Source organism: Temnothorax curvispinosus, unplaced genomic scaffold (genome assembly GCF_003070985.1).
Source record: "Temnothorax curvispinosus isolate PA1 unplaced genomic scaffold, ASM307098v1 QBEX01013467.1, whole genome shotgun sequence".
NCBI classification, from domain to species: Eukaryota; Metazoa; Arthropoda; class Insecta; order Hymenoptera; family Formicidae; genus Temnothorax; species Temnothorax curvispinosus.
The window spans coordinates 1574-22059 of NW_020223247.1; the positions used below are offsets into that span (position 1 = coordinate 1574).

General features: G+C 43.9%; 7 protein-coding genes across 13 annotated transcripts in view; 4 read left to right on the top strand and 3 right to left on the bottom strand.

The window, feature by feature from the left end:
* LOC112463620 (AT-rich interactive domain-containing protein 2-like) overlaps positions 1 to 1157 on the bottom strand; it is a 1662-nt gene extending 505 nt beyond the window's left edge. Inside the window, exon 1 of the mRNA XM_025030105.1 lies at positions 886 to 1157. Within this exon, the coding sequence (XP_024885873.1) occupies positions 886 to 977 (92 nt within the window). The 5' untranslated portion in view covers positions 978 to 1157. The remainder of the gene's footprint in view (positions 1 to 885) is intronic.
* Positions 1158 to 3315: 2158 nt separating this feature from the next.
* LOC112463615 (zinc finger protein 593 homolog) lies at positions 3316 to 4796 on the top strand. The gene is made up of 3 exons (XM_025030097.1): positions 3316 to 3607; positions 3735 to 3835; positions 4546 to 4796. Exons 1-3 carry the CDS (start codon positions 3518 to 3520, stop codon positions 4781 to 4783), a joined length of 429 nt encoding a protein of 142 aa, XP_024885865.1. The 5' UTR covers positions 3316 to 3517; the 3' UTR covers positions 4784 to 4796.
* LOC112463613 (serine--tRNA synthetase-like protein Slimp) lies at positions 4776 to 6325 on the top strand. The gene has a single exon (XM_025030094.1). It carries the CDS (start codon positions 4854 to 4856, stop codon positions 6294 to 6296), a length of 1443 nt encoding a protein of 480 aa, XP_024885862.1. The 5' UTR covers positions 4776 to 4853; the 3' UTR covers positions 6297 to 6325.
* Positions 6326 to 6535: 210 nt separating this feature from the next.
* On the bottom strand, positions 6536 to 11974 carry LOC112463612 (glutathione synthetase-like). 6 transcript variants are annotated; one of them, XM_025030093.1, is made up of 5 exons: positions 11371 to 11974; positions 11148 to 11262; positions 7294 to 7513; positions 6802 to 7159; positions 6536 to 6725 (listed from the first exon to the last, which is right to left on the bottom strand). In XM_025030093.1, exons 1-5 carry the CDS (start codon positions 11686 to 11688, stop codon positions 6561 to 6563), a joined length of 1176 nt encoding a protein of 391 aa, XP_024885861.1. In that variant the 5' UTR covers positions 11689 to 11974; the 3' UTR covers positions 6536 to 6560. The 6 variants fall into 6 exon arrangements, with proteins under 6 accessions (XP_024885861.1, XP_024885859.1, XP_024885860.1 ...); XM_025030091.1 differs by lacking the exons at positions 6536 to 6725; positions 6802 to 7159; positions 7294 to 7513; positions 11371 to 11974 and adding exons at positions 7688 to 8272; positions 8436 to 8842; positions 8989 to 9639; positions 10838 to 10984 and having other exon boundaries at positions 11148 to 11238; XM_025030092.1 differs by lacking the exons at positions 6536 to 6725; positions 6802 to 7159; positions 7294 to 7513; positions 11371 to 11974 and adding exons at positions 7688 to 8272; positions 8436 to 8842; positions 8989 to 9657; positions 10838 to 10984 and having other exon boundaries at positions 11148 to 11238.
* A 70-nt stretch (positions 11975 to 12044) lies between these two features.
* On the top strand, positions 12045 to 12945 carry LOC112463616 (40S ribosomal protein S20-like). The gene is made up of 3 exons (XM_025030098.1): positions 12045 to 12153; positions 12423 to 12528; positions 12631 to 12945. The coding sequence occupies exons 1-3, from the start codon at positions 12151 to 12153 to the stop codon at positions 12885 to 12887; spliced, it is 366 nt and encodes a 121-aa protein (XP_024885866.1). The 5' UTR covers positions 12045 to 12150; the 3' UTR covers positions 12888 to 12945.
* A 193-nt stretch (positions 12946 to 13138) lies between these two features.
* On the bottom strand, positions 13139 to 15220 carry LOC112463614 (eukaryotic translation initiation factor 2 subunit 1-like). 2 transcript variants are annotated; one of them, XM_025030096.1, is made up of 6 exons: positions 15133 to 15220; positions 14547 to 14790; positions 14242 to 14473; positions 13929 to 14161; positions 13734 to 13849; positions 13139 to 13650 (listed from the first exon to the last, which is right to left on the bottom strand). In XM_025030096.1, the coding sequence occupies exons 2-6, from the start codon at positions 14782 to 14784 to the stop codon at positions 13426 to 13428; spliced, it is 1044 nt and encodes a 347-aa protein (XP_024885864.1). In that variant the 5' UTR covers positions 14785 to 14790; positions 15133 to 15220; the 3' UTR covers positions 13139 to 13425. The 2 variants fall into 2 exon arrangements, with proteins under 2 accessions (XP_024885864.1, XP_024885863.1); XM_025030095.1 differs by lacking the exon at positions 15133 to 15220 and adding an exon at positions 15029 to 15126.
* An 870-nt stretch (positions 15221 to 16090) lies between these two features.
* LOC112463621 (ubiquitin carboxyl-terminal hydrolase 20-like) lies at positions 16091 to 20486 on the top strand. Its single transcript, XM_025030106.1, has 5 exons — positions 16091 to 16809; positions 17100 to 18869; positions 18952 to 19217; positions 19346 to 19646; positions 20272 to 20486. Exons 1-5 carry the CDS (start codon positions 16391 to 16393, stop codon positions 20291 to 20293), a joined length of 2778 nt encoding a protein of 925 aa, XP_024885874.1. The 5' UTR covers positions 16091 to 16390; the 3' UTR covers positions 20294 to 20486.

A 20486-nucleotide genomic window follows, 5' to 3' on the forward strand; every position in this document is an offset into this window, starting at 1 on the left:
ATATTTTTATTCGTCGATAGAACTTGTAACGGTGAAAGACGAGTATTCACATTCGTGGAATCTCGAATGCAAAATTTTATCGATTTCGAGAATCTCTCGAGAAAACAGCGCGTCGATGGAAAATGCAGTTTTCGAATCCGTCGAACGAAACGCGCGTCTGAATCGCAACGCGTGCCTTACGAAACAGCAATGCGTAACGCTGCGTTATTTCCGTTTTTCGCGTCGTAAAAAAGATCCGCGGGAGTTCGCGTAATCGCGATACGAGAATCCGGAGCTAAATCGAATCGGCGGCAACAACAGCACGCTCAAAGCGTATTTACGTTTTACACCGTCTCGGCATTTCGAGAATATCTCTCGACGCTATATCGGATCTGCTACACACGTATACGTGTACGTGCGTGTGTATACATATATATGAGGGTACGATTCGTGTATACCCGAACCGAGGTCCGCGTCTTTCCGCGAGGAGTTTTCCTCGGAGACGCGCGAGGCAAAAGCGTCACCGCGAAAAGACACGCCTGCGGCCCGGTAAATGAGAAACCGTGTAGGAACCTTTGTCCTCAAAGCTCAACGAGTCGAGAGAACGGAGTCGAACCTAACCTCAACGGCGCTCGCTCGCTCGCCGCGTCGCGTCGTCGGCGGCTTCCGATCGTCGATCGGTCTCGGACGATCGCGCGGATCGCGGTCGAGGGGGCAGGGGGAAAGCGATCTGAGCTGAAGACAAACGTATTCCGAGACGGGGAGGGAGGGAGGGGAAGGGGGACGCGCTCGCGGGACTCGGGAGAGATCTCGCGCGACGAACGGAGAAAGAAGATCGAGAGAGCGAAAGAGAGAAAGAGAAAGAGAGAGAAAAAGAAAGAGGTGTATGTGTGTGTTTCGACTTACCCTCGGGTCTCGTGGAAGTGTCGGAGGTCCTTGAGGAAGTTCTCCCTCTCCTTCTCGTACGTGACGGGGTCCTTGTTGAGGATCTTGGCCATGTTCGCGGGTACAAAGTGCGCGCGAGTGCGGGCGGCGTGCTAGTCGGGGTGGTGGTGTGCTCCGGGCTTACAGGGCACGCAGGGGCAGCGGGCAGAGAAGCAGAAGGAGGTGCAGCACATGGACGCGCACGGGGGCACATTTACGACGCGTGAAGCGTCCTGCTGCTGCTGCTGCTGCTGCTGCTCTCACGACGCACGGCGACGGCGACGGCGACGGCGACGACGGCGACGACGTGCGGTGGCGGAGGCGGAGGCGAGGACGAGGACGACCGCGGGTCGACACGGGGTCGCGACCCGCTCCCGACATCGGGTCGTCTTGTCCTGCACCGAAGTCGGCCGGTGGCCTCTTCGATACCGTCTGTCTCTCGCGCTCTCTCCCTCTCTCTCCCTCTATCTCTGTCTCTCTCTCTCTTTCACACTCTTTCTCCTCCGCCTCTTTTCTCTCGCACGCACACACGCGCACAAACACACACACACGCGCACACTTTCCGTCTTTCTCCTCCTTTATTCGTCGTCCGCAACTCGCTCACTCGCTCTCGCGCTCGCGCGCGCGAAACGAGACGGCGACGACGACGACGACGACGGCGGCGGCGGCTTTTCCCTGCCGTACCGCCGCCCCCGGACTGCCCGCTCGTCGCCGCGTAACGGCGTACGACGCTCCCGCGGGGCGTCCGCGCACGCCGCGTGCACGAAAAATCGGGACGCGCCACCGGCGGGGGGAACGGGACGGGACGATTCAGCAGCGGGCGTGCGAGCGACGACTCGCGCGTTCACGCGCGTGGAGCGCACGGCACAGTACGGCACAGTATTAGCACAGTACGGCACGGCACGGCACGGCACAGTACCGCCTCGGCTCGGCTCGGCTCGGCTTCCGATCCGATCAGCTCCGCTTCGCTCCACTCCGCTCCGTTTCGCTCCGCACTCTCGGCTCTCGAGACCGCAACAAACGCGACGACGACGGACGACGACGATGACGAACGGCGAAGAGCCTTCTTTGCTCTCTCTCTTTCTCTCTCTCTCTCTTTCTCGTAGGCCCCGATCGATTCACCTGTCACTTGTCAACGAAACTCACGGGGATCCGTCGCGCCACGGCACGCACCACGCCAGCAGCCGCCTCGCGTTGCCCGGCCAGCTCGCGTAACGCCCGAATTCGGCCCGCGCCGTGCGAGTTTCTCCCCTAACGCAGGCGGCGGCGGTGAGAGCGTACTCGCGTAGCGCGTTTCACTGCGATGGCGAGGACGAGGAGGCGCTTGACGTGCGCCCGTATATCAAAATGGCGTCCCGTGCTGCCTGGCATCCATTGGCGAAGCCACCGCTCGGCCACGTTCCCGTATACGCTACCGCCCGATCCGCTACGACGGCGCGCCGCGACCGACGGGGCACATATACACACAACACCGCGGCGCGCACCGTTTCCGCTCTCACCACCAGTTCACCAGTACCACACACGTCGGCGCACTGTCGGCAGCGCGCGCGCGCGCGCGCTCACGCCCGCACGGAACACGGACACCTCTACGTCATTTTACGCGCGGACACTCCGCGCGCGGTTAGTTAAGAGGCCCCGACCCGCAACGACGGCGTCTGTCTTGCCTTGCCAGTGCCTGCGTCCCCACGGGCTTTTTTACCCTCCGCGCGGCGTACCGTCCGCGTCCGACCCCGACCGACGAAAATCCCGGATCGCACAGTACATTTTTACTTTCAAAATGGATGGGTTCCCCCACCGCCGCCGTCCGCCCGCCGTGCGCGCACGGTTTGAATTAACGCCCGTGCCGGACGCTGGGCGCGCGACCTGCCTCGGCGCCGCCTGCCTCCATCTGTCGGCGGCCGAAAGAGGCGCGGCGGAGCTGACGCGCGATTGGCGCGAAAGGCGGGCGGATTCGAACGTCGCGACGCGTTTCGTTGGAGAATCCGACGTTATCGTGCAAAAAAAATACTCGGCTCCTTTCCCAACTCTCCTTCTTCATTCCTCCACTTTGAATTTGGAAATAGGAGACTGAGTTTTATGAATTATATAAGATAAATAACAAGACACTTGAAAGATAAATTATATTATAAAAGTAAATAAATGTACCCCTATGAATGTTGAAATGTAAAATTGAAAAATAAGATTAAGTAACGCGAAGTAATGTAAATTAAGTAGACAAACATAGATGTGATGAAGAAAAAACGAATAAAATATTGTATTACACGGAAGTCTATCGATCCAAAACCGCAGGGCAGAGATCAGTAGAGATTAAGGCTGCAGTTCATTTAATACTAGAAATGCTTTGAAGTGTTCTTCTTTTTCTTTCTTCACTGAAAGAAAAGAGAAGAGAAATGCTTCGAAGCATTTGTAGTGTTAAGTGGACCGTAGCCTAAATATAAATATCTATCAGCAATTTCAAAACTTTGCGATATAACCGCTCCACAAACGCCATCGCTTCCGATGCGCTCGATCGCCTCGATCATGCGGATACGGAAGTGGCTGCGTGCAGCGATTTTTACGAATTTCTCGCGTGCCCGTCGAATTCGACCGGGGGTGACTTCGTAGATTCTCGACGATGACGTACAAACGCAAGAAGTATCACAGAGGCGATACGCATCTGAAAAAAGGTTGGCGAACGAAACGGAGAACGAAGGACCTGGACGAGGTGAGTTTACACCTGTTTGCGCCGATTTTGTGTAACCATAACCTCTTCGACACGTGGCCGGCCCGCACCCCGCGGACGTGTCTCGCGATCGTCGCTCGCCGATTAATCGCGTATCCGTGATTTCTAGATCGACGAGGATCTGAAGGAGGAAAACGTGAAGAAGCTGCTGAACCAGGAGGTGGATTTTGACAAGCCGGGAGCGGCGCAGCATTACTGCGTGCATTGCGCGTAAGTCCTAGTGCGATCTAACCTAACCTCTCGCGCAAAATGATTAACGTGAAAACGACAAATTATTACAAGTTTCAGTTATTTTGTGCTGTGTGACAGTGAAGGGAGGAAGGCAACTCCTACTTGATAACGCGAGAATTGAAATAATTGAAGGGGTAAAAGCCACAGTGGTGTAAGTCAATTTTTTTAAAATATTGACTCGTGCATAGATGCAATTTGCATATTGTATAGATTGCGTCTATACAATTAATTGCATACGAGTCGATATCTTGAGAAATTTGACTTACACCACTATGGCTTTTACCCCTCCAATTTCAATTTGGTACTTGAGGAATTAAATAAATAAACATTTATTATTATTTGTATAGAAATTATTTTACTTCCACTGTAACGTGAGAAAACTTTAACTTGCATGTTTTCATCAGATATTCCGTGAAGAACAATATTATTACTTTTAAAGTATGTTTACCTGATAATATAGATTAATTTTAAGAGAGGTTAAATCTTTCTTGGTAGAAATGGGCAAAAGAATGTTATTTCAAAATGACGTACTATAACTAGCACACTGTCAACTAAATGTGATTAAAGAACGGAGATTAAAGTTAATCTACATTGATAAAGATAGACATTGGAGTAACAAAATGCTTTTATGAAATATAAAGAACAATATCTACATTATTAGAACTGAGACATACATGATTTGATTCTAGGAGGTATTTTATAACCAACGCCGCTTTGCATACTCACTTCAATACCAAGGCGCACAAACGGCGAATGAAAGCGCTTGAATTGGAGCCATATAGTATCGAAGACTCGGAAAGAGCGGCGGGCAAAGGAAGTTACGTTACGCCACAGAAGCGAAAGATCGACACCGTGACCCGGGAAGACCTTGATAAAAAGGACATGGATGCTGAGCCAAATGCTAAAGTGATGAAAATAAACGAATAGAGGTATCTCATAATTTATTTTGAATTGCCGTATCTTCACTATGACGTGAGAGAACTTAAATTGGAACACGATGACTAACAGTCTATGTAGATTCACTTACGCTTTAAAGCGTACGTACAGAACTTTGATGCGCGATGTTCGTCGAACAACTTTCCTCTCGAGCTTCGAGCGACACTACAGTTCGGCACTGTACATTTCCGGTAATAAAGCTTACAAAGCGTTCGCGTATCTGTCTCCGTATCTGGACTTCGATGAAAGATTTGCCAATGTGGATAAACTGCGGAAGAATCTAGCATCGCGCGGGATGGACGTGGACATAGATCAATTGAAGGAAGCTTGGAATTTTTATATAAAGATGATCGCCGACAAATACGCGTTAGAGGACCACAATACGGAACTCGTCGATCGCGTGAAAATCCTGCAAAGCGCCGAGCATACTGCCGAGCAGAAGCAGGAGGTGCACAAGTTGCGTACGCAGTTAAGGATCATACGGCAAGATGTAAAGACGATGAAGCAAGCGATCTGGGATCTGGAAGAAGACGTAATAGAAAGGGTATTGAAGTTGCCAAATGAGTTGGATCCTAGAACGCCTGTTGGCGAATCGGTGGTAATGAAGAGCGTCGGCAGCGCGACCAAGATGTCAGAGGAGAATAGGAGGAGTCACGTCGACATTGGCACGAGCCTCGACCTGCTGGAGTACAAGAATCCTATTTGTTATTATTTAAGCAACGACGCGGCCTTGTTTGAGCTCGCTACCTTGGCGCACGCGGGCCGAGTTCTCGGTGGGAACGATATGGTCAGGATAATCGGTACGGATTTCAGCCGCAGTCTCCTCGTGGAAGCGTCCGGTTTGAATCACGAGGATCCTATGGCCGCATTCGTGATACAGGATCACAACGAGGTCGAGAGAGGCTCGCCGAATCGCATGCATCTGGTCGGCGGCGCAAGCTTGATCTCTTTCCTGGCGTTGCATACGAAGCAGCTGATAAATCCCAAGCATTTCCCGCTCAAGTACTTCGCCACCGGCAGACAATACACGCCGCAAAATTCGCACGCCTCTGGTTTGTTCGCGGCGTGTCAGGCTTCTGTGGCGCATGCCTTTGTCGTAGTGAAGGACTCGAAGGGCGAAGATTACAGAACACTGTTCGAGGAACTTTTGGAGACCGTATGCGGGTTGTACGACGATCTGTGCGATCACTACCGCGTCGTTATGCGATCCGCGTCCGAATTACAATCCTGTGAGGAAATGCGCGTATCTTTCGAGATGTGGTCGCCGTTCTTGAATCAGTACATCGAGATCGGTCATATATCAACATACGGTGACTATTTAAGCAAACGATTACTGATTGCCTATCAAACGCCCACCGGCAGGGGCTTCCCCGCGATAATATCGGGCACTGTTCTCTCCGTTCCGCGTCTCCTAGCTTGCCTGCTCGAACAGAATCCCGATAGGTTCGTGATTCCACCAAAGATTGCTGAATTTGTACTGTCAAACGATCATGTTGTAAATTAGTAATAAAAGAAATTTTTGATATTGCTTTATTAAGATATCTTATTTCGTAAAAAATAGACAAACTTTTCAAGTCTCATCGAAAGATCAATGCCGTAAAATACATTGGAACAATTGATAATTAGAATACGAATTGTAAACACGACGAGACAATATTTTTAGAGTAGAATGTATCAGTAATGTATATTTAGGAAATATATACATAGTATACATAGTATTTGGTTTTTGTGTACAACGTAAGCGGTATTATCTGTTACTGTCAGGTTGCTATTTTACAAGGTACCGATCGATGTAATGCAAAACTTCGAAAGCTACCTCCACCATAATAAGTACGATAATCATCCACTCCAAACGAACGTGATGACGATCACTTAAATGCGACGATAAAATGCTCACCAGTTCCAAGCAATGATTTAATCTCTCGTTCATCACCTACATAAAAAATATATATCATACAAAAAATATCAGTGTCATACAGAAGGCAACAAGACATATATTGAACACTTACTCTCGTACGTTTTGCGATGCTAAAATATCCACATATTCGTTGATACAAGCTTTCCAAGTCGTCTCGTTCCCAGTAAAAATCAGGTGTATCTAACAGATCTGACGTTAGATTGATTCGATGTCTAAGGGCGAATAATTCGCCCTGTTTTCTCAACACCTCGTGCTGCGTCATTCGAATTTGCTTGCCAACTTTTAGATCCTCCGTAACGAATTCGATTGAGTCGACATAGCGGTTCAACGATGCTTCCCATATCCCTAACTTGACGGACTGCGCCATGGCATTGGAGAACGTGTACTTATCCAAATTCCCAGCTTCCTGCGCCAGGATAATATCGCCATCCTTCAAGTGGCTCTTTTTCCTATTGGATACCGAGAATTACTAAATTTATTTTGGAAAATATTCATTTGTCTAAGTTCTTTACAATTTATTTCACCCAGTGAAGTTCATGAGAATATAAAAGCATTTGGTAATGAAAAAAAATAGTAAAGGTACCCAGAATCTGCATAAGTATAATTCATTAACTCGCTCTCGGTATGAACCAGCTCTTCCATGTAACGATTTTGCTCATAACGTCTCAAAAATTGCAATAGGTTGCCGCATTCGAGATCAGAAATGTTCCACATAACAATGCTACCTTCTCGGAAGAAAAAGATCTCTCGTGGTTCGTGCCCTACTTCGTACTTGGCCACCGCATGTATAACGTCAGGCAAGGCTGCAAAAAAAGAAGATACAAAACAAATCAAATTAATTTTAATTAATTCTTTGACTTGGAAGCAGTAGGAAGGATTTTATTTATTTTAATGATAGAATGAAAGTTTTGATTGGTAAATACATTTAATTTCAATATATTTGTACATATGTGTATGTGTGCGTGTACATATATTTGTGTACTTATAAATGTATAAAATGTATAAAACGTATAAAATTTCAATTCATACAAATTTCAGATTTATGATAGAAGACAGTGTATTGCTTTAAAAAAGGAATGACGTAACGTAGCTGCATAACGAGTATAATTTTTGCAATTCAATTCATTTTATGCATCAGTCGATTAAAAACGGGCTGTCGCAAGCACCTAGACCGCTCGCTACACCGCCTTCATTATCAGTGGATAATTTAGTTCTCAACATGTGACCAGCTTGTTTGTTCAGTATAATATTCTTATCGTCTCCAATGATAACGCCGAATATGCCTAACTCCGAGACTAGCTCTTTCGTCTCTAAATTCATATATCCGTTTCCATATTTCACAACATAATTTCTGTGCACCGGTGGATAAATCCGATCCATAAGAATCCAAGCTACTCGAGTTTCTTTAGATTTCACAGATTCCAGAAAATCCTTGATATCTGTCCCGTACAAGTTATTACAACCGCCTTCTCTCTGTGGTTTCAACACGAAACGCTGAGGATTCGAGATACCCATTTCTACAGCGGCGTCCCCATATTTGTCAAAGTCCAGAGGATAAAGACCTGAAACGAAAAATCGTATATTTGATATTTTTGTTCTGTATATAGTCTATATAATTTCACTTTACATGCAATTAAATAATAAATATTATTACACGTTGCATTATTAATATTAGTAAACATTTTTCTGTAACTTATTCCAATGTATAAGAAAACAATCGCCTACCAGTGAATACTTCTTTGACTTTCGCCGCCGTCTTCTCATCCTTTAAGAAACGTGCAACCATGCCGGGCTTTGCGAGAGTTTGTTGAACCTTCTTCGTGCCGGCCAAGTGATATTGAATACTCGGGCATTTGATTGCTAATGACCTCTCGATCAGCAACCTCGCGTCCCATTCTTTTTGAGTGTGATACTGACCGGGCTCGTAGCCGCATCTATAGTAAACTACCGCCACGACATAATTGTTCACCATTAGCTCCATATTGGAGCCCAGTCTCGCAGTGGCCGCTAATTGCGTCAGATTTCTACGAATTACTTTTATATTCGGATTCTGCTTTCGTATTTCATACTCGTGAAAACGTTGATCGCAAATATTGTACGTAATATCTTCGATAACAAATAAAATAACTGCTCTGCAAACAATCACATGTTTTTGAATATGAGAAAATTGAAATACTCCACCGATGATAACGTAAAATAATATAACTGGTAAACAAGTTTGAGTAAATAACGACAAATTGCAAGATTAGAAGTAAATTTATAAAAATTACAAACGTACTGTGAGTCGCCGTATAGATTCCACGCTTCTGTCAAACCCGAACACAGTGCTTGTAGAGCATTATTTTCAGGAAGATTTTTCAGCTCGGCCGTGTAGCCGAGCTCTTGCAAGACAAACTTATGTAGTTGCGTAGACGCGGGTCCTAGCCAACCAAATCCAGATGCAATTGTATTTATCTCAACTTGCTTCCAGCAACAGTGAGACTTGAGCCTTTTAGTGTCTTTCTTGGGACAACTTGTGTCCAACATAAGATCTGAGCGTAGCATGCCAAGGGATATTTTCTGTGCGGTCCCTTCCTTGCGAATAATCTCATAGATATTGAACAAGTTTTTAGTAAAGTCATCCACCTTTACAGTCTCTTGCAAAGTATCTTTTAAAAAATCGTAATCGTGAGCTACTCTATGTATGAGTACATTCAAAATGATCTGGATATTACAGGCGTTATGAAACTCCTCTCGGGGGAATGGCGACGGGAAAAGCGTGAACGGCGCGAATTGCAAAACATCTCTGTCGAAATTTTTTTTCGATCTCAAGCACATTCCATTCATGAGCGCCCAATCCTTCGCTTTGTCTACTAATTCCTCCAATTCTTCTTTTGGCAAATCCAGAGAGATAGGCAGTTTCATTGTCGCTTGCGTGTCTTCCTTCATCCTTCCAAATTAAATTATCCTTTAAAAGTTTGGTAATTATGAAGGAGAGAGGCTTTCTCACCGATTTGGCTGAAACTTGACAATTTTGTGTATTTTGGTGCGTAAAACATGAATCTATAAGTTAAAATTGTCGCTCTCAATTAGGAAAAAAGTTATTAAGTACTAAAATTGCGTAGTGATGTAAAAGAGCATGAAATTACAGTAATAGTGCAGTATAAGGGCAATCTGTCCTATAATACTCTGGCACCTTACTATACGTTGTATTTATATAAACTTTTCAATATACCAATTATTTTCTGCTTTAAAAAAAAAGCATAAACTCTATTTCTATTATCTTTTTTAACCATGTATGATTACACCAATTATTTTCTGCTTTAAAAAAATAATAAACTCTATTTCCATTATCTCTTTTAATTATATATTAAAAAAGATAATAGAAATTGAGTTTATGCTTTTTTTAAAGCAGAAAATAATTGGTATATCGAAAAGTCTATATAAATACAAAGTATAATAAACACAAAGTCAAATAATAGCACATAATTAAGGTAAGGCGCTTAGGCGCCAGACTATTATAGGACAGAGGTTGCCCTTGTACTGCACTATTACTGTAATTTCATGAACTTTTACGTCACTACGCAACTGTAAATTTTAGTACTTAATAATACTTTTTTCCTAATTGAGAGACAATTTTAACTTGTAGATTCATGTTTTACGCATTAAAATACACAAAATTGTCAAGTTTCAGCCAAATCGGTGAGGAAGCCCCTCTCCTTCATAATTACCAAAAGTTTCTAATTTCTAGGTACGGAGTACGCTGTTATTTTACTTTGTTTTTTTTTTCCCAATTAAAGCATCTGAATCGATTTTTAATATCTCTTCATAAAATATGGTATACAGATATGAAGCTTTGTTAAGTTGGATAAATAAACAATGTTTATTTTGACTTGCAATTATGCACAAAGATAAGATATTCTTCACAACGAAAACCGTACGAGGATTCGTAATGAAAATTATAACAATCACTTCACTGTATTTGATAGTTCCTAATTTATTATATTATTTTTTGAAATAATTAACTTCGCGTAATTATATATATATGTATATCAAAATAAAAAGAACATCAAATATATCGATTTACTTTGAGATAAAAATTTCACACTCAAATTTCACACGAAATTCTCGTGTAATCACAAGCTTACCAGTCGACAACTTAAGTATGGTGTCTGATAGCACTGACGATTCCAATTAACTGTCTGCTCTTTATATGCACGAGCATGATTGAGCGACGAATCAAACGGGCGAACGGGACAGTGATAAACTCGAAAAGGTCGATACACTCAGTGTAGCTTAAAAAAACTTACGTTCACTTCGAGCAATCTCACGAAATCTCTCGCAATCTCGCGCAATCTCACGCAATCGCTTACTCAACTCTTTTTATTGATATTATTTCACAAGAAAAGAAGAAAAGAAGAAACGTCGAGAAACCCCAGTTAGATTAAAGATACTTACGATCGGTCGATGTAGATATTTTACTAGGAATATACAACTGTTGATCCAACAGGCCGTAAGCTAAAGCTTCCAAATTATATTCCTCGGCGGTGGCTAAGGCTTTCACGCTCCATGCCTATATATAATAAAGAAAATTTCTTTCACACATAATTCCTCTCATTTTTCTCGTTTACAAGGCGATCGCGCGAGGCAACGCCCCTAATTCCTCATACAACAAACTTACATTAGACTTTAGAATCTTGTCACTTATCGCGACTCTGTTTCTCCTGGACGGTCTCTTTTTTATTTGAAACGCGGATATGTTATCTACGACCTCACGTTCGTTCTCTTTTGCGTTAATTCGTTCCGAGCGGATTGCAGAATCGTGAAAAGATTTCCTGTGAATTACGCACGTGTAATGCGCGGGAGGGAACCAGGCGTTTATCACTGCCGTGCTTCCATGCAAGATCCTCAGGCTCGACGCAACCCTTCGTAATCCGTCAATGTCAATCTTACCTCGGCAGCTCGATATCACAAGCCTCTGAATCATTGCGAGACTCATTTTATCAGATTTTTATTAATAAAAGTATACCTATTACGGTGCAAATACCTCTCGGGTCTTTGGACAAAACTGGAAGGTAACTCGTGTGTTTATATATATACATTTATAACGCACGTACGAGCATCATCATCTTGCGACACTTTGTTCACTAATCGATAACGTTCTTCAAGCCGATATTACTGTCAGTCATTATTGTCATTTAAAATATGCATCGTTTACATCACACCGCACGTATGTACCCCACGTTTCGCTGTGAACGAATTTGAGGTTATGTCGTGGACAAACGCCAGGCAGGTTATGGTCGTCTTTCCGGTCATCGTCGCGGAAGTGGCGCTGCCCGACGCCCACGCGCCCAACCCTCTCTTTACGTCTTGCACGTGGAAATTATTGGAGTACTGGTTCAGCGCTGATCAGTTTTGCTCGATATAAATTGGTTATCTCGACCAGTACGAAGGATCAATCATGGTAAGTGCTTCGGGCAACGTTGTTTTAACAATTTTAGAAACTTAATTCTGCCGTGGCGACGATATACGTGTCGTACGCGTCGCGTCGGGTCGCCGATTTAGGTTAGGCGAACCGAAGCCGAACAGGACCCGCTCCGAACAAGCGTCCACGCGATGTATATTTGCAAAGTATTAAAAAAAAAGAACTGAAATTGTTATTAATGTACCGCGAATACTTTGTATATTATGTCTGTAAAAGGATAGATGTTCTTTTTTTTTTTAATTTCTCAGGCGACGACCAAGGTCGATAATCCCGAGAAACCGGGACAGGAGGTCACTCCCATTCATCGAATCCGTATCACCCTCACGTCGCGCAACGTTCGGTCCCTCGAGAAAGGTGAGTCGAACTCAAAAGTACCATTTATTTTTGGCAAATGAAATTATTCGGCTAATTATTTGACAATTAAATGCTAATAACTTATTATTATTTTTGTTTCAGTGTGCGCGGAATTGATCAATGGAGCAAAGAAGCAAAAATTGAAGGTGAAAGGACCTGTTCGCATGCCAACGAAGATCCTGCGAATAACGACCCGCAAAACACCTTGCGGCGAGGGTTCGAAGACCTGGGATCGCTTCCAGATGCGAATTCACAAGAGAGTGATCGATTTGTATTCGCCGTCGGAGATTGTGAAACAAATCACGAGCATCTCCATCGAGCCTGGCGTAGAGGTGGAAGTGACGATTGCTAATGAATAAACAATGTCATTAAAACTACAGTTTTAATAAAAAATACAGTTTTAATAAAAACTTCAAACGTATATTGATACATCTGCAAACACCTACATTAATATGACCAAAAAAGGCTCAAAACACATTTTAACATTAAGAACCGCGTTTCTTTTCTTTCTGTTTTAATTCGCAATTATTTTTTAAATAACACTCAATTCATTATGAACGGATAATTGGAACAATGCTATGGAGTTCTCTTTATTAAAAATAAAAACATCTGCCTTCAGATCGTTTATTGTATACCAAGTCAGTAAAAAATCTCGTTTCCATATAAATTACAATAATTAATTTTTTACACCTTTCATGTTCGTATTTATTGAAACATCATGCTGGCATCTCCAGCAAGACAGTAGAATATTTTATTCAATTCTACCTGCAATTGAGAAACACATGCGAATATCTGTCGGTTAATCGAATGTGTACTTTATTATTTTCACAAATATATATATATTTATATATATATTTATATCTATATATATGTAAATGTATATATATATATATATCTTCAATTTTCTTCCTCGGACAGATCTTCTTTGTCGTCCTCGTCGATCGCTTTGCCATTCTGTTCAATACCTTTGCTGTTCCGTTCGGTACTTTCACCACCACTAAAATCACCCTCCATTCCTTCCAGCTCATCCTCGTCGTCACCGGCAACCTCCGCATTTTCGAGTTCCGCTCGTTCCATCTGCCGCGCCAATTCCGCCTCGTCCGTCGCGGTAACGACTTTCGGCTAATATCACAGACAAGAAACGACGGTATAGTTCCCTTATTACGCGAATGAATTAGATTAATATGCTCGTCCATGAAACTTACTGCCATTTGAACATTGAATACACCACCAAGCGACGTTATCTTACTCTGTATGACTTCGATGGCGTCGCCTAACGCCTTTAAGCCGTCACTTTTTTCCGGGGTGGACGTCGTCATGACTGAAATGATCATATATTATATAAGATAAAACATTGTGATCATAGTGCAATTGATTCGAAAGATAAATGTAAAACGTACCGTATAACGGAGGAGCAATTAAATTAATTTTTATGGGAAGTTCGTCGGTGGAAAGAGCTAAGCCAGCCTTCAGCGCGGTCTTCACAGCGTCGATTCCTTCGTAGCCGTAACACGCTACTTCCACGTCCGCTCTAATTTTCACCGCTTGCGAGGTGAGTTTTCGCTTGATGTTATTCAGTAACACCTCCTTCGTATTTTCATCCAGACCGCATTCGGCTAAAATGGAGGGATCCCTAAAATTGTTCACATTCACAGATACATCTTCTAGATATACCGGAATACATCTCGTTCTTGTAAATTGGATTTTGCTTACAATACTGATTGTTTGAAAAAATCATAAGCCGACGCCTTCTGCTTCTTGTACTTTTCCTCAAAGTGCCAGGCCGTTTTCTGATAGAGTTCCTCCAGCTGATCATCATTGTCGTAGTGCAAAAGTTCTGCCACGTGTCTTAAAATTGAATTAACAGCTTTAGCCTTTGCGTATCTCTCGGTACACTTCTCCACATCCTCGGCGGACACGCGGCGCTTGCTCAGATCGATGTAACCTGGAATCCACGATATATATACCTTTCGTCAACATTAATGATTTATGTAAAAAACGTCCGCAATGAAAACTACCTTTCTCCTTGTCGACACGAATAACAACGACCGGTTCGGTTTTGCCTACTCGGATAAGTTTGTTAATAGACCTAATACGTCTCCTGGAGAGTTCAGAGAGCAGGATCATGCCTTCGATGTTGTTGTACTCCAACAAGTGCACGTACGCGCCCATCTCGGCTATACTGCGTACATTCACCATCACCACGTCCTCCACCTCCGGATACTTTTCCTTGTAAAATCGACACGACAGCACCATGTTTCACTGAAAAAAAACACGTGAGATCGTACAATACGGATGGCGTTAAAAACGACACCCTAGTGGTACGAGGAAACGGTATTTGGCAAAAATATATATATAACTAATCATTTATTTTTTCGCGAGGAATGCTAAGTTTCCAGTCGAGCTCGTTAATTGGAGAAATGAGGGTGATAGGTTAACTTGTAGGTTAGTATTCTGAAATGTTAGTTAAAAAAAACACCGATATCGTTCCGATCGTTACCTAAATAATTATTCTCGCGCAAAGATAAATCCTGCCTATATCTGTACGAACGGATTGAGTATAGAATTGCGAAAAACCACGCGTAATTTGTTGACTTAAGTTACCCTTTTTATGAAGAGACGTCGCCCAGCGTGGTTCATTGATCATTGATCTGTTCTCATTTACACCTTTTACACTTTTTTAATGTTGAAAACGAAACGAGAACGAATATTTCCAAGTACGACGGAAAACGGAAGTGTGTAAAGAAATGGATGAGAAAATATCCGATTTTTTAAGCCAAAAATTTATGACTCTTCAAATATTTATGTAAAACATAATTTTTTTATTCACAAATTATTTAACAGCCATAAAAAGATTTATTTGTATTTTCGTGCATTTTGCACAAAAATGTAAAACTCCATGGTGAAAATTTTTCTTTATTTAAAATGATTTTTTTTATACATTTATTAAAATTATTTTTCAAAATTCTTATTTATACGAATTGGAACATTTTCGGAAATCTGAAAAAGTCTACATTTTTTCTAAAATTGTTTACATTTAATTATGTAATTTTTGAAATATTAAAAAATTTCTATTTTTCTATATTCTATAATTTCTGAAGAAAACTTTTAAAATTTGAAGATAAAGAATAAGTAGTTAAAAATAATTTTTTAGAAATATTTACAAATTTAAAATATGAAAAATTCTAGATCTTTTATATATATAATTATTCTATAAAGAATAATTTTGAAAATTTTTTAACTTCAAGAATTAGAAAAAGATAGAAGTAAATTAAATGGAGATTAAAATTAATGTATATTTTAAATTGGTAGAAATAGACATAAGAATTAAAAAAAGATAAAAATTAAGTTAAACCGAGATTAAAAATTAATCTGCATTTATAGAAACATTCATAGAAATCGACGATTCGATCCAATCGATAGAATTGCTAAAAATTTCCAATTGGTGATTGGCGATTAGTCCTACGAGTGGCAATCCGTCTGAACGGATCTTAATGGTCCGTTTACACGAGAATTGGGCTCGGCGGGTACACCTGGGTGAAGTTTCCGAACGCAGCCCAAGTATCATACGAATGATACGAATGTCACGATCAGGTTAGAGGATGGCAGCAACAATTATGATGATCAACAACGGCGGCGACAGCGTGACGATGACAGTATTGACGGTGGCACGCGTTGTCACGAGCCGCGCGTAGTCGCGGGACGGGAGTGCTCGGATTGTCGCGCGCGCGCGCCGCGTGCGAGAACGGGGACGTGACGTGAGAGACCGGAGAGGCGAGAGAGCGTCATTGCGCCCCGAGGAGGGAGGCGTCGACCCTTCGTTAACCCTTTTCCCTGGGAAAGAGGAGGAAAGAAAAACAAAATGCCGTTGGTCGTGAGGAATTGCCCGCATCTGGCCAACCGCGGCGATCTCGCCTTCATCGAGGCGGTGATGGCCCGGGACGAGCGCTTCGCCAAGTGCAGCGACTGCGACACCCCGGGGCCCAATCTCTGGCTCTGCCTGTTCCCCGACTGCCGTTGGGTCGGCTGCGCGGAGACCCACCTCGATCACAGCACCATCCACAACCAGAACTTCCCGACCCACTGCGCCCACATGAACCTGTCCACCAACAGGATCTGGTGCTACGCCTGCAAGAGCGAGGCGATCACCAAGCACGTGCCGTCGCCCCCCTTGTCGCCGACGCAAATCGAGTTCAGGACTATCGGCAACAAGTACGCCGGGGACGCTCCTGGCAGCGTCGAGTCCAAGCTGGACGGCTTGGACAGGCTGATGCTCGACAAGTAAGCCAAAAGTTTTGTACAAACTTCCAATGCTAAAATGTTTACTCGCGCATTCCTGTGCATTCTTATTCTGAAATAAACTGTATTGTTGAATTAAAAACAGTCTAAATCTCGAGAACTCGGTTGATTGATGATCTTAGAGTGATTATCGATTATTGATTTTGTTCATATTTTCATTTAGTAGCAAGCATTCGTTCTGAGTAACTATGATATATATGTCCAAGCGAATGTGAATTAAGTTTAGAATTTTGTAATAAAAGAAACTTAATGTGTCTTTTTTTTGTCAACAGGTTTTATGGAGATTGGGCGATAAACAGAGTCAATGCTGAGAAAGGAAATTCATTTAACGAACGATGCGGGGATTCTCCCGATAGTACGGATTCGGACGAGAGCAAGGACTTTTCTGGGAAGCCAAGGGGTCTGGTGGGCTTGCAGAACATCGGCAATACGTGTTACATGAATGCGGCGCTACAAGCCTTGTCCAATGTGTCTCCCTTGACGCAGTTTTTCTTGGATTGCGGCCATATGGTCTGCTACATGTCGAAAGACAGGAAACCCGGATTGAGCCTGAACTATCTGAATCTCATTCGGGATATGTGGAACAAGAAAACCAGAGGATACGTTGTGCCGCACGGTATCCTTTCGGGCATCAGGACGGTTCATCCGATGTTTCGAGGGTACCATCAACATGACACGCAGGAATTTCTCAGATGTTTCATGGACCAGCTGCACGAGGAGCTGAAAGAGCACATCGAAGACGACAGGGACGTTCAGCTGCGACTAAAGGGGCTGGGAGACCAGTCCTCGGAGGACGAGGACGAGACCGAGATCGACGGTAATGCCTCCAGTCAGTCCGACGCCGAATACGAGACCTGCGACTCGGGCGTGAGCGAGCAGAGTTCTCTGAGCGACGAGGGCGAGCGCGGCACTAAGAGGCGTTACTCGCGCGTGTCGCAGACGGAGAAGCTGCGGAACAAGTTCACCAACAGGAGTATGAAGAAGTCGAATGTCGAGCCGACGTCGTTGCCGTTCGCCCCGCCGCAGCGCTCGCCGCAAAACTCGCCGGCCAAACATCGTACCAAGAAGCAAATGAAGACGCGCAGCATAATCAGCGACACGTTCGACGGCAAGCTCTTGAGTAGCGTGCAGTGCCTGACGTGCGATCGGATTTCCACCCGAGTGGAGACCTTCCAAGATCTGTCCTTGCCGATCCCGAGCCGAGATCACATCGACATGCTGCATCAGGGATCGCTGACGCCGCAGAAAGCCGGGCCGTGCTCGGACGTGGTCTACGTGACCAATCAGTCGGGCTGGCTGTCGTGGTTCCTGCAGTGGATGCGCTCGTGGTTCTGGGGACCAGTGGTCAGTTTGCACGACTGCCTGTCAGCATTTTTTAGCGCCGACGAGCTCAAGGGCGATAACATGTACAGCTGCGAGAAGTGCAATAAGCTGCGCAACGGCATCAAGTTCTCCAAGGTTCTGGAACTACCCGAGATACTGTGCGTTCATTTGAAGAGGTTTCGCCACGAGCTGATGTTCAGCTCGAAGATCGCCAACTACGTATCGTTCCCCCTCGAGGGTCTCGACATGAGGCCTTATTTGCACAAGGAGTGCGTGTCCAAAGTCACCACTTACAATTTGATATCGGTCATTTGCCACCACGGCACGGCCGGCGGTGGCCACTACACCTGTTACGCGTTAAATCCCATCGCCAACAAGTGGTACGAGTTCGACGACCAGTGCGTCACCGAGGTGTCGCCGGAAACGGTGAAGCACTGCGAGGCGTACGTCTTGTTCTACAAAAAATGGTCGCCGGAAATATTGCAGTTGCGCGACAAAACTATGGAGCTGATGGAGATATCGTCCCGCGAGGTGTCCGATCTGAACTTTTTCGTGTCCCGGCAGTGGATCAATCGCTTCAACACGTTCTCCGAGCCTGGTCCGATCGATAACTCCGACTTCCTATGTCCTCACGGAGGTGTAATCCCTGTTAGGGCGCAATTCGTCGACAAGATCAGCATGCCCATACCGCAAGCGGTTTGGGAATACTTGTATAATGCGTAAGTCTCTGTGATGATGTTATTATTTCTTTTTATATTGTGCTTTTATATTTATATGTAAAATTTTCATTTATTTTTTCAGATTTGGAGGAGGCCCAGCCTGCACGCATCTGTACGAGTGTCCGACCTGCGAAGAGAAGTACGAATCCTTGCAGAAACGTAGACAGTACGAGATGGAACTGTTCCAACGATTGAATACTGACAATCCCACGGCCATTTATGCATTGGCCATGGCATGGCTGAGACAGTGGCAGAGCTTCGTCCGAGGCAAGGAGACGCAGCCACCTGGACCAATCGATAATAATTCCATCGTTGTAAATAAAAATGGGCAAAATAGTCTTAAAGTTGGTAAGTCTTCCTCTATCTCGACAAATAAGCAAGTCTTCTTTCATCTCGAAACGATTGTCAAGTCGTAATTGTCAGATTATGAAAAAGTTTTATTTTATTTTTCTTTAACACATTCTCCCTTTTCGTAGGCTCGGATTACGGTCAGATCCCCGAAGAGTTGTGGCAATTCTTCCTGACTACGTACGGCGGTGGACCAGAGCTAATGCTGCACTCGTGTCAACGACCGGTGCCCGCTCAGCCTAACGTTTCTATACATTCCGCGTCGAATCCAAATTTGATAGATCCGAATCTTAAATGCAATCGCGTAGAAGCTAAAGCCAACAAACTTTGTACGACCAGGAGCTCGGAGACGATTTCGCAACAGGACAGCGCGATCGAGAGCCTAATTTCGAGCAGCGACTCCCATCAGACGCAGAGGGACGTGAGCGAGTGAGTACGTCGTGTGCGAATTGCAATTTTGCAGCCTCGTTCACCGCGACGAACATTTCCATTGGTTTCCTTTAAGTTTAGTCTCTAAGTAATCAAATTATTCTACTTTCGAAATTCCACGCTTTCGAAGTTTCACGCTCAGATCGAGAGACGGCTTAGCACTTCCTTATTAGATTATTACAGACGAGACGATCTCGATACCTTTGGAAATGAAACAATCATTGTCTTATTTTTTGAGATTTGACGATGAAAAGACAATCGGAATACCTTTTATACCGGTAGCGATTTTTGTACGAAATTTGTGAAGCCGAATCGTGTGCGTTCATGTGCTAAAACTGAAAGTAATCAAATCATAAGGAAGAAATATATGCGTATATGATCGAATGACTGCGTTTTGTCGTAATTGTAGCGTGATATATCTTGACGGTAATTACATTTTGTCATAATATATATAGCGACATATTAATCTCGCTTGAAAAAAAAAAACAGAACAGAACGCTTGTTCCTTGGTTCTCTATGGGAAAGAGCCCCCATTGAGGAATGCCACACTCTCGAACATGTAACACGCTCTTCTTTTATTTCCAAATCGTCGGTTTGGAAAATCGAATGACACTGATTGTTTTAGGTCCATTGTTCTGACGCTGTAAAGTCGCGATTCAGCGATGCTCGTTCAGCGGCGTGGAATTTCACCGTACAATTTCATCGATGGGAATATTGTATATGATGGGTCAACGTAGTTATAGTACAAAATAATTTTTGCTATACATAGATGACTGTATTATTTAAATACAAATCTTAGCTCGTACCTTTTCTTTCGCCCAAAGTCTAGGCCGTAACATC

What these genes read in the sequence shown, in the direction of transcription:
- LOC112463615 (XM_025030097.1), top strand. Translation starts at nt 3,518, where the DNA reads ATGACGTACAAACGCAAGAAGTATCACAGAGGCGATACGCATCTGAAA. An exon ending in GAACGAAGGACCTGGACGAG is followed by an intron (nt 3,608 to 3,734) that starts GTGAGTTTACAC and finishes CGTGATTTCTAG; the next exon opens with ATCGACGAGGATCTGAAGGA. An exon ending in CATTACTGCGTGCATTGCGC is followed by an intron (nt 3,836 to 4,545) that starts GTAAGTCCTAGT and finishes ATTTGATTCTAG; the next exon opens with GAGGTATTTTATAACCAACG.
- LOC112463613 (XM_025030094.1), top strand. Translation starts at nt 4,854, where the DNA reads ATGACTAACAGTCTATGTAGATTCACTTACGCTTTAAAGCGTACGTAC.
- LOC112463616 (XM_025030098.1), top strand. An exon ending in CGTTCGGTCCCTCGAGAAAG is followed by an intron (nt 12,529 to 12,630) that starts GTGAGTCGAACT and finishes TTTTTGTTTCAG; the next exon opens with TGTGCGCGGAATTGATCAAT.
- LOC112463614 (XM_025030096.1), bottom strand. Translation starts at nt 14,784, where the DNA reads ATGGTGCTGTCGTGTCGATTTTACAAGGAAAAGTATCCGGAGGTGGAG. An exon ending in TCGTGTCGACAAGGAGAAAG is followed by an intron (nt 14,474 to 14,546) that starts GTAGTTTTCATT and finishes CGTGGATTCCAG; the next exon opens with GTTACATCGATCTGAGCAAG. An exon ending in TTTTTCAAACAATCAGTATT is followed by an intron (nt 14,162 to 14,241) that starts GTAAGCAAAATC and finishes GAACAATTTTAG; the next exon opens with GGATCCCTCCATTTTAGCCG.
- LOC112463621 (XM_025030106.1), top strand. Translation starts at nt 16,391, where the DNA reads ATGCCGTTGGTCGTGAGGAATTGCCCGCATCTGGCCAACCGCGGCGAT. An exon ending in GCAAAATAGTCTTAAAGTTG is followed by an intron (nt 19,218 to 19,345) that starts GTAAGTCTTCCT and finishes CCCTTTTCGTAG; the next exon opens with GCTCGGATTACGGTCAGATC. An exon ending in ACGCAGAGGGACGTGAGCGA is followed by an intron (nt 19,647 to 20,271) that starts GTGAGTACGTCG and finishes TGATTGTTTTAG; the next exon opens with GTCCATTGTTCTGACGCTGT.
- LOC112463612 (XM_025030091.1), bottom strand. Translation starts at nt 9,638, where the DNA reads ATGAAGGAAGACACGCAAGCGACAATGAAACTGCCTATCTCTCTGGAT. An exon ending in AATCTATACGGCGACTCACA is followed by an intron (nt 8,843 to 8,988) that starts GTACGTTTGTAA and finishes GATTGTTTGCAG; the next exon opens with AGCAGTTATTTTATTTGTTA. An exon ending in AGTCAAAGAAGTATTCACTG is followed by an intron (nt 8,273 to 8,435) that starts GTAGGCGATTGT and finishes TTTTCGTTTCAG; the next exon opens with GTCTTTATCCTCTGGACTTT.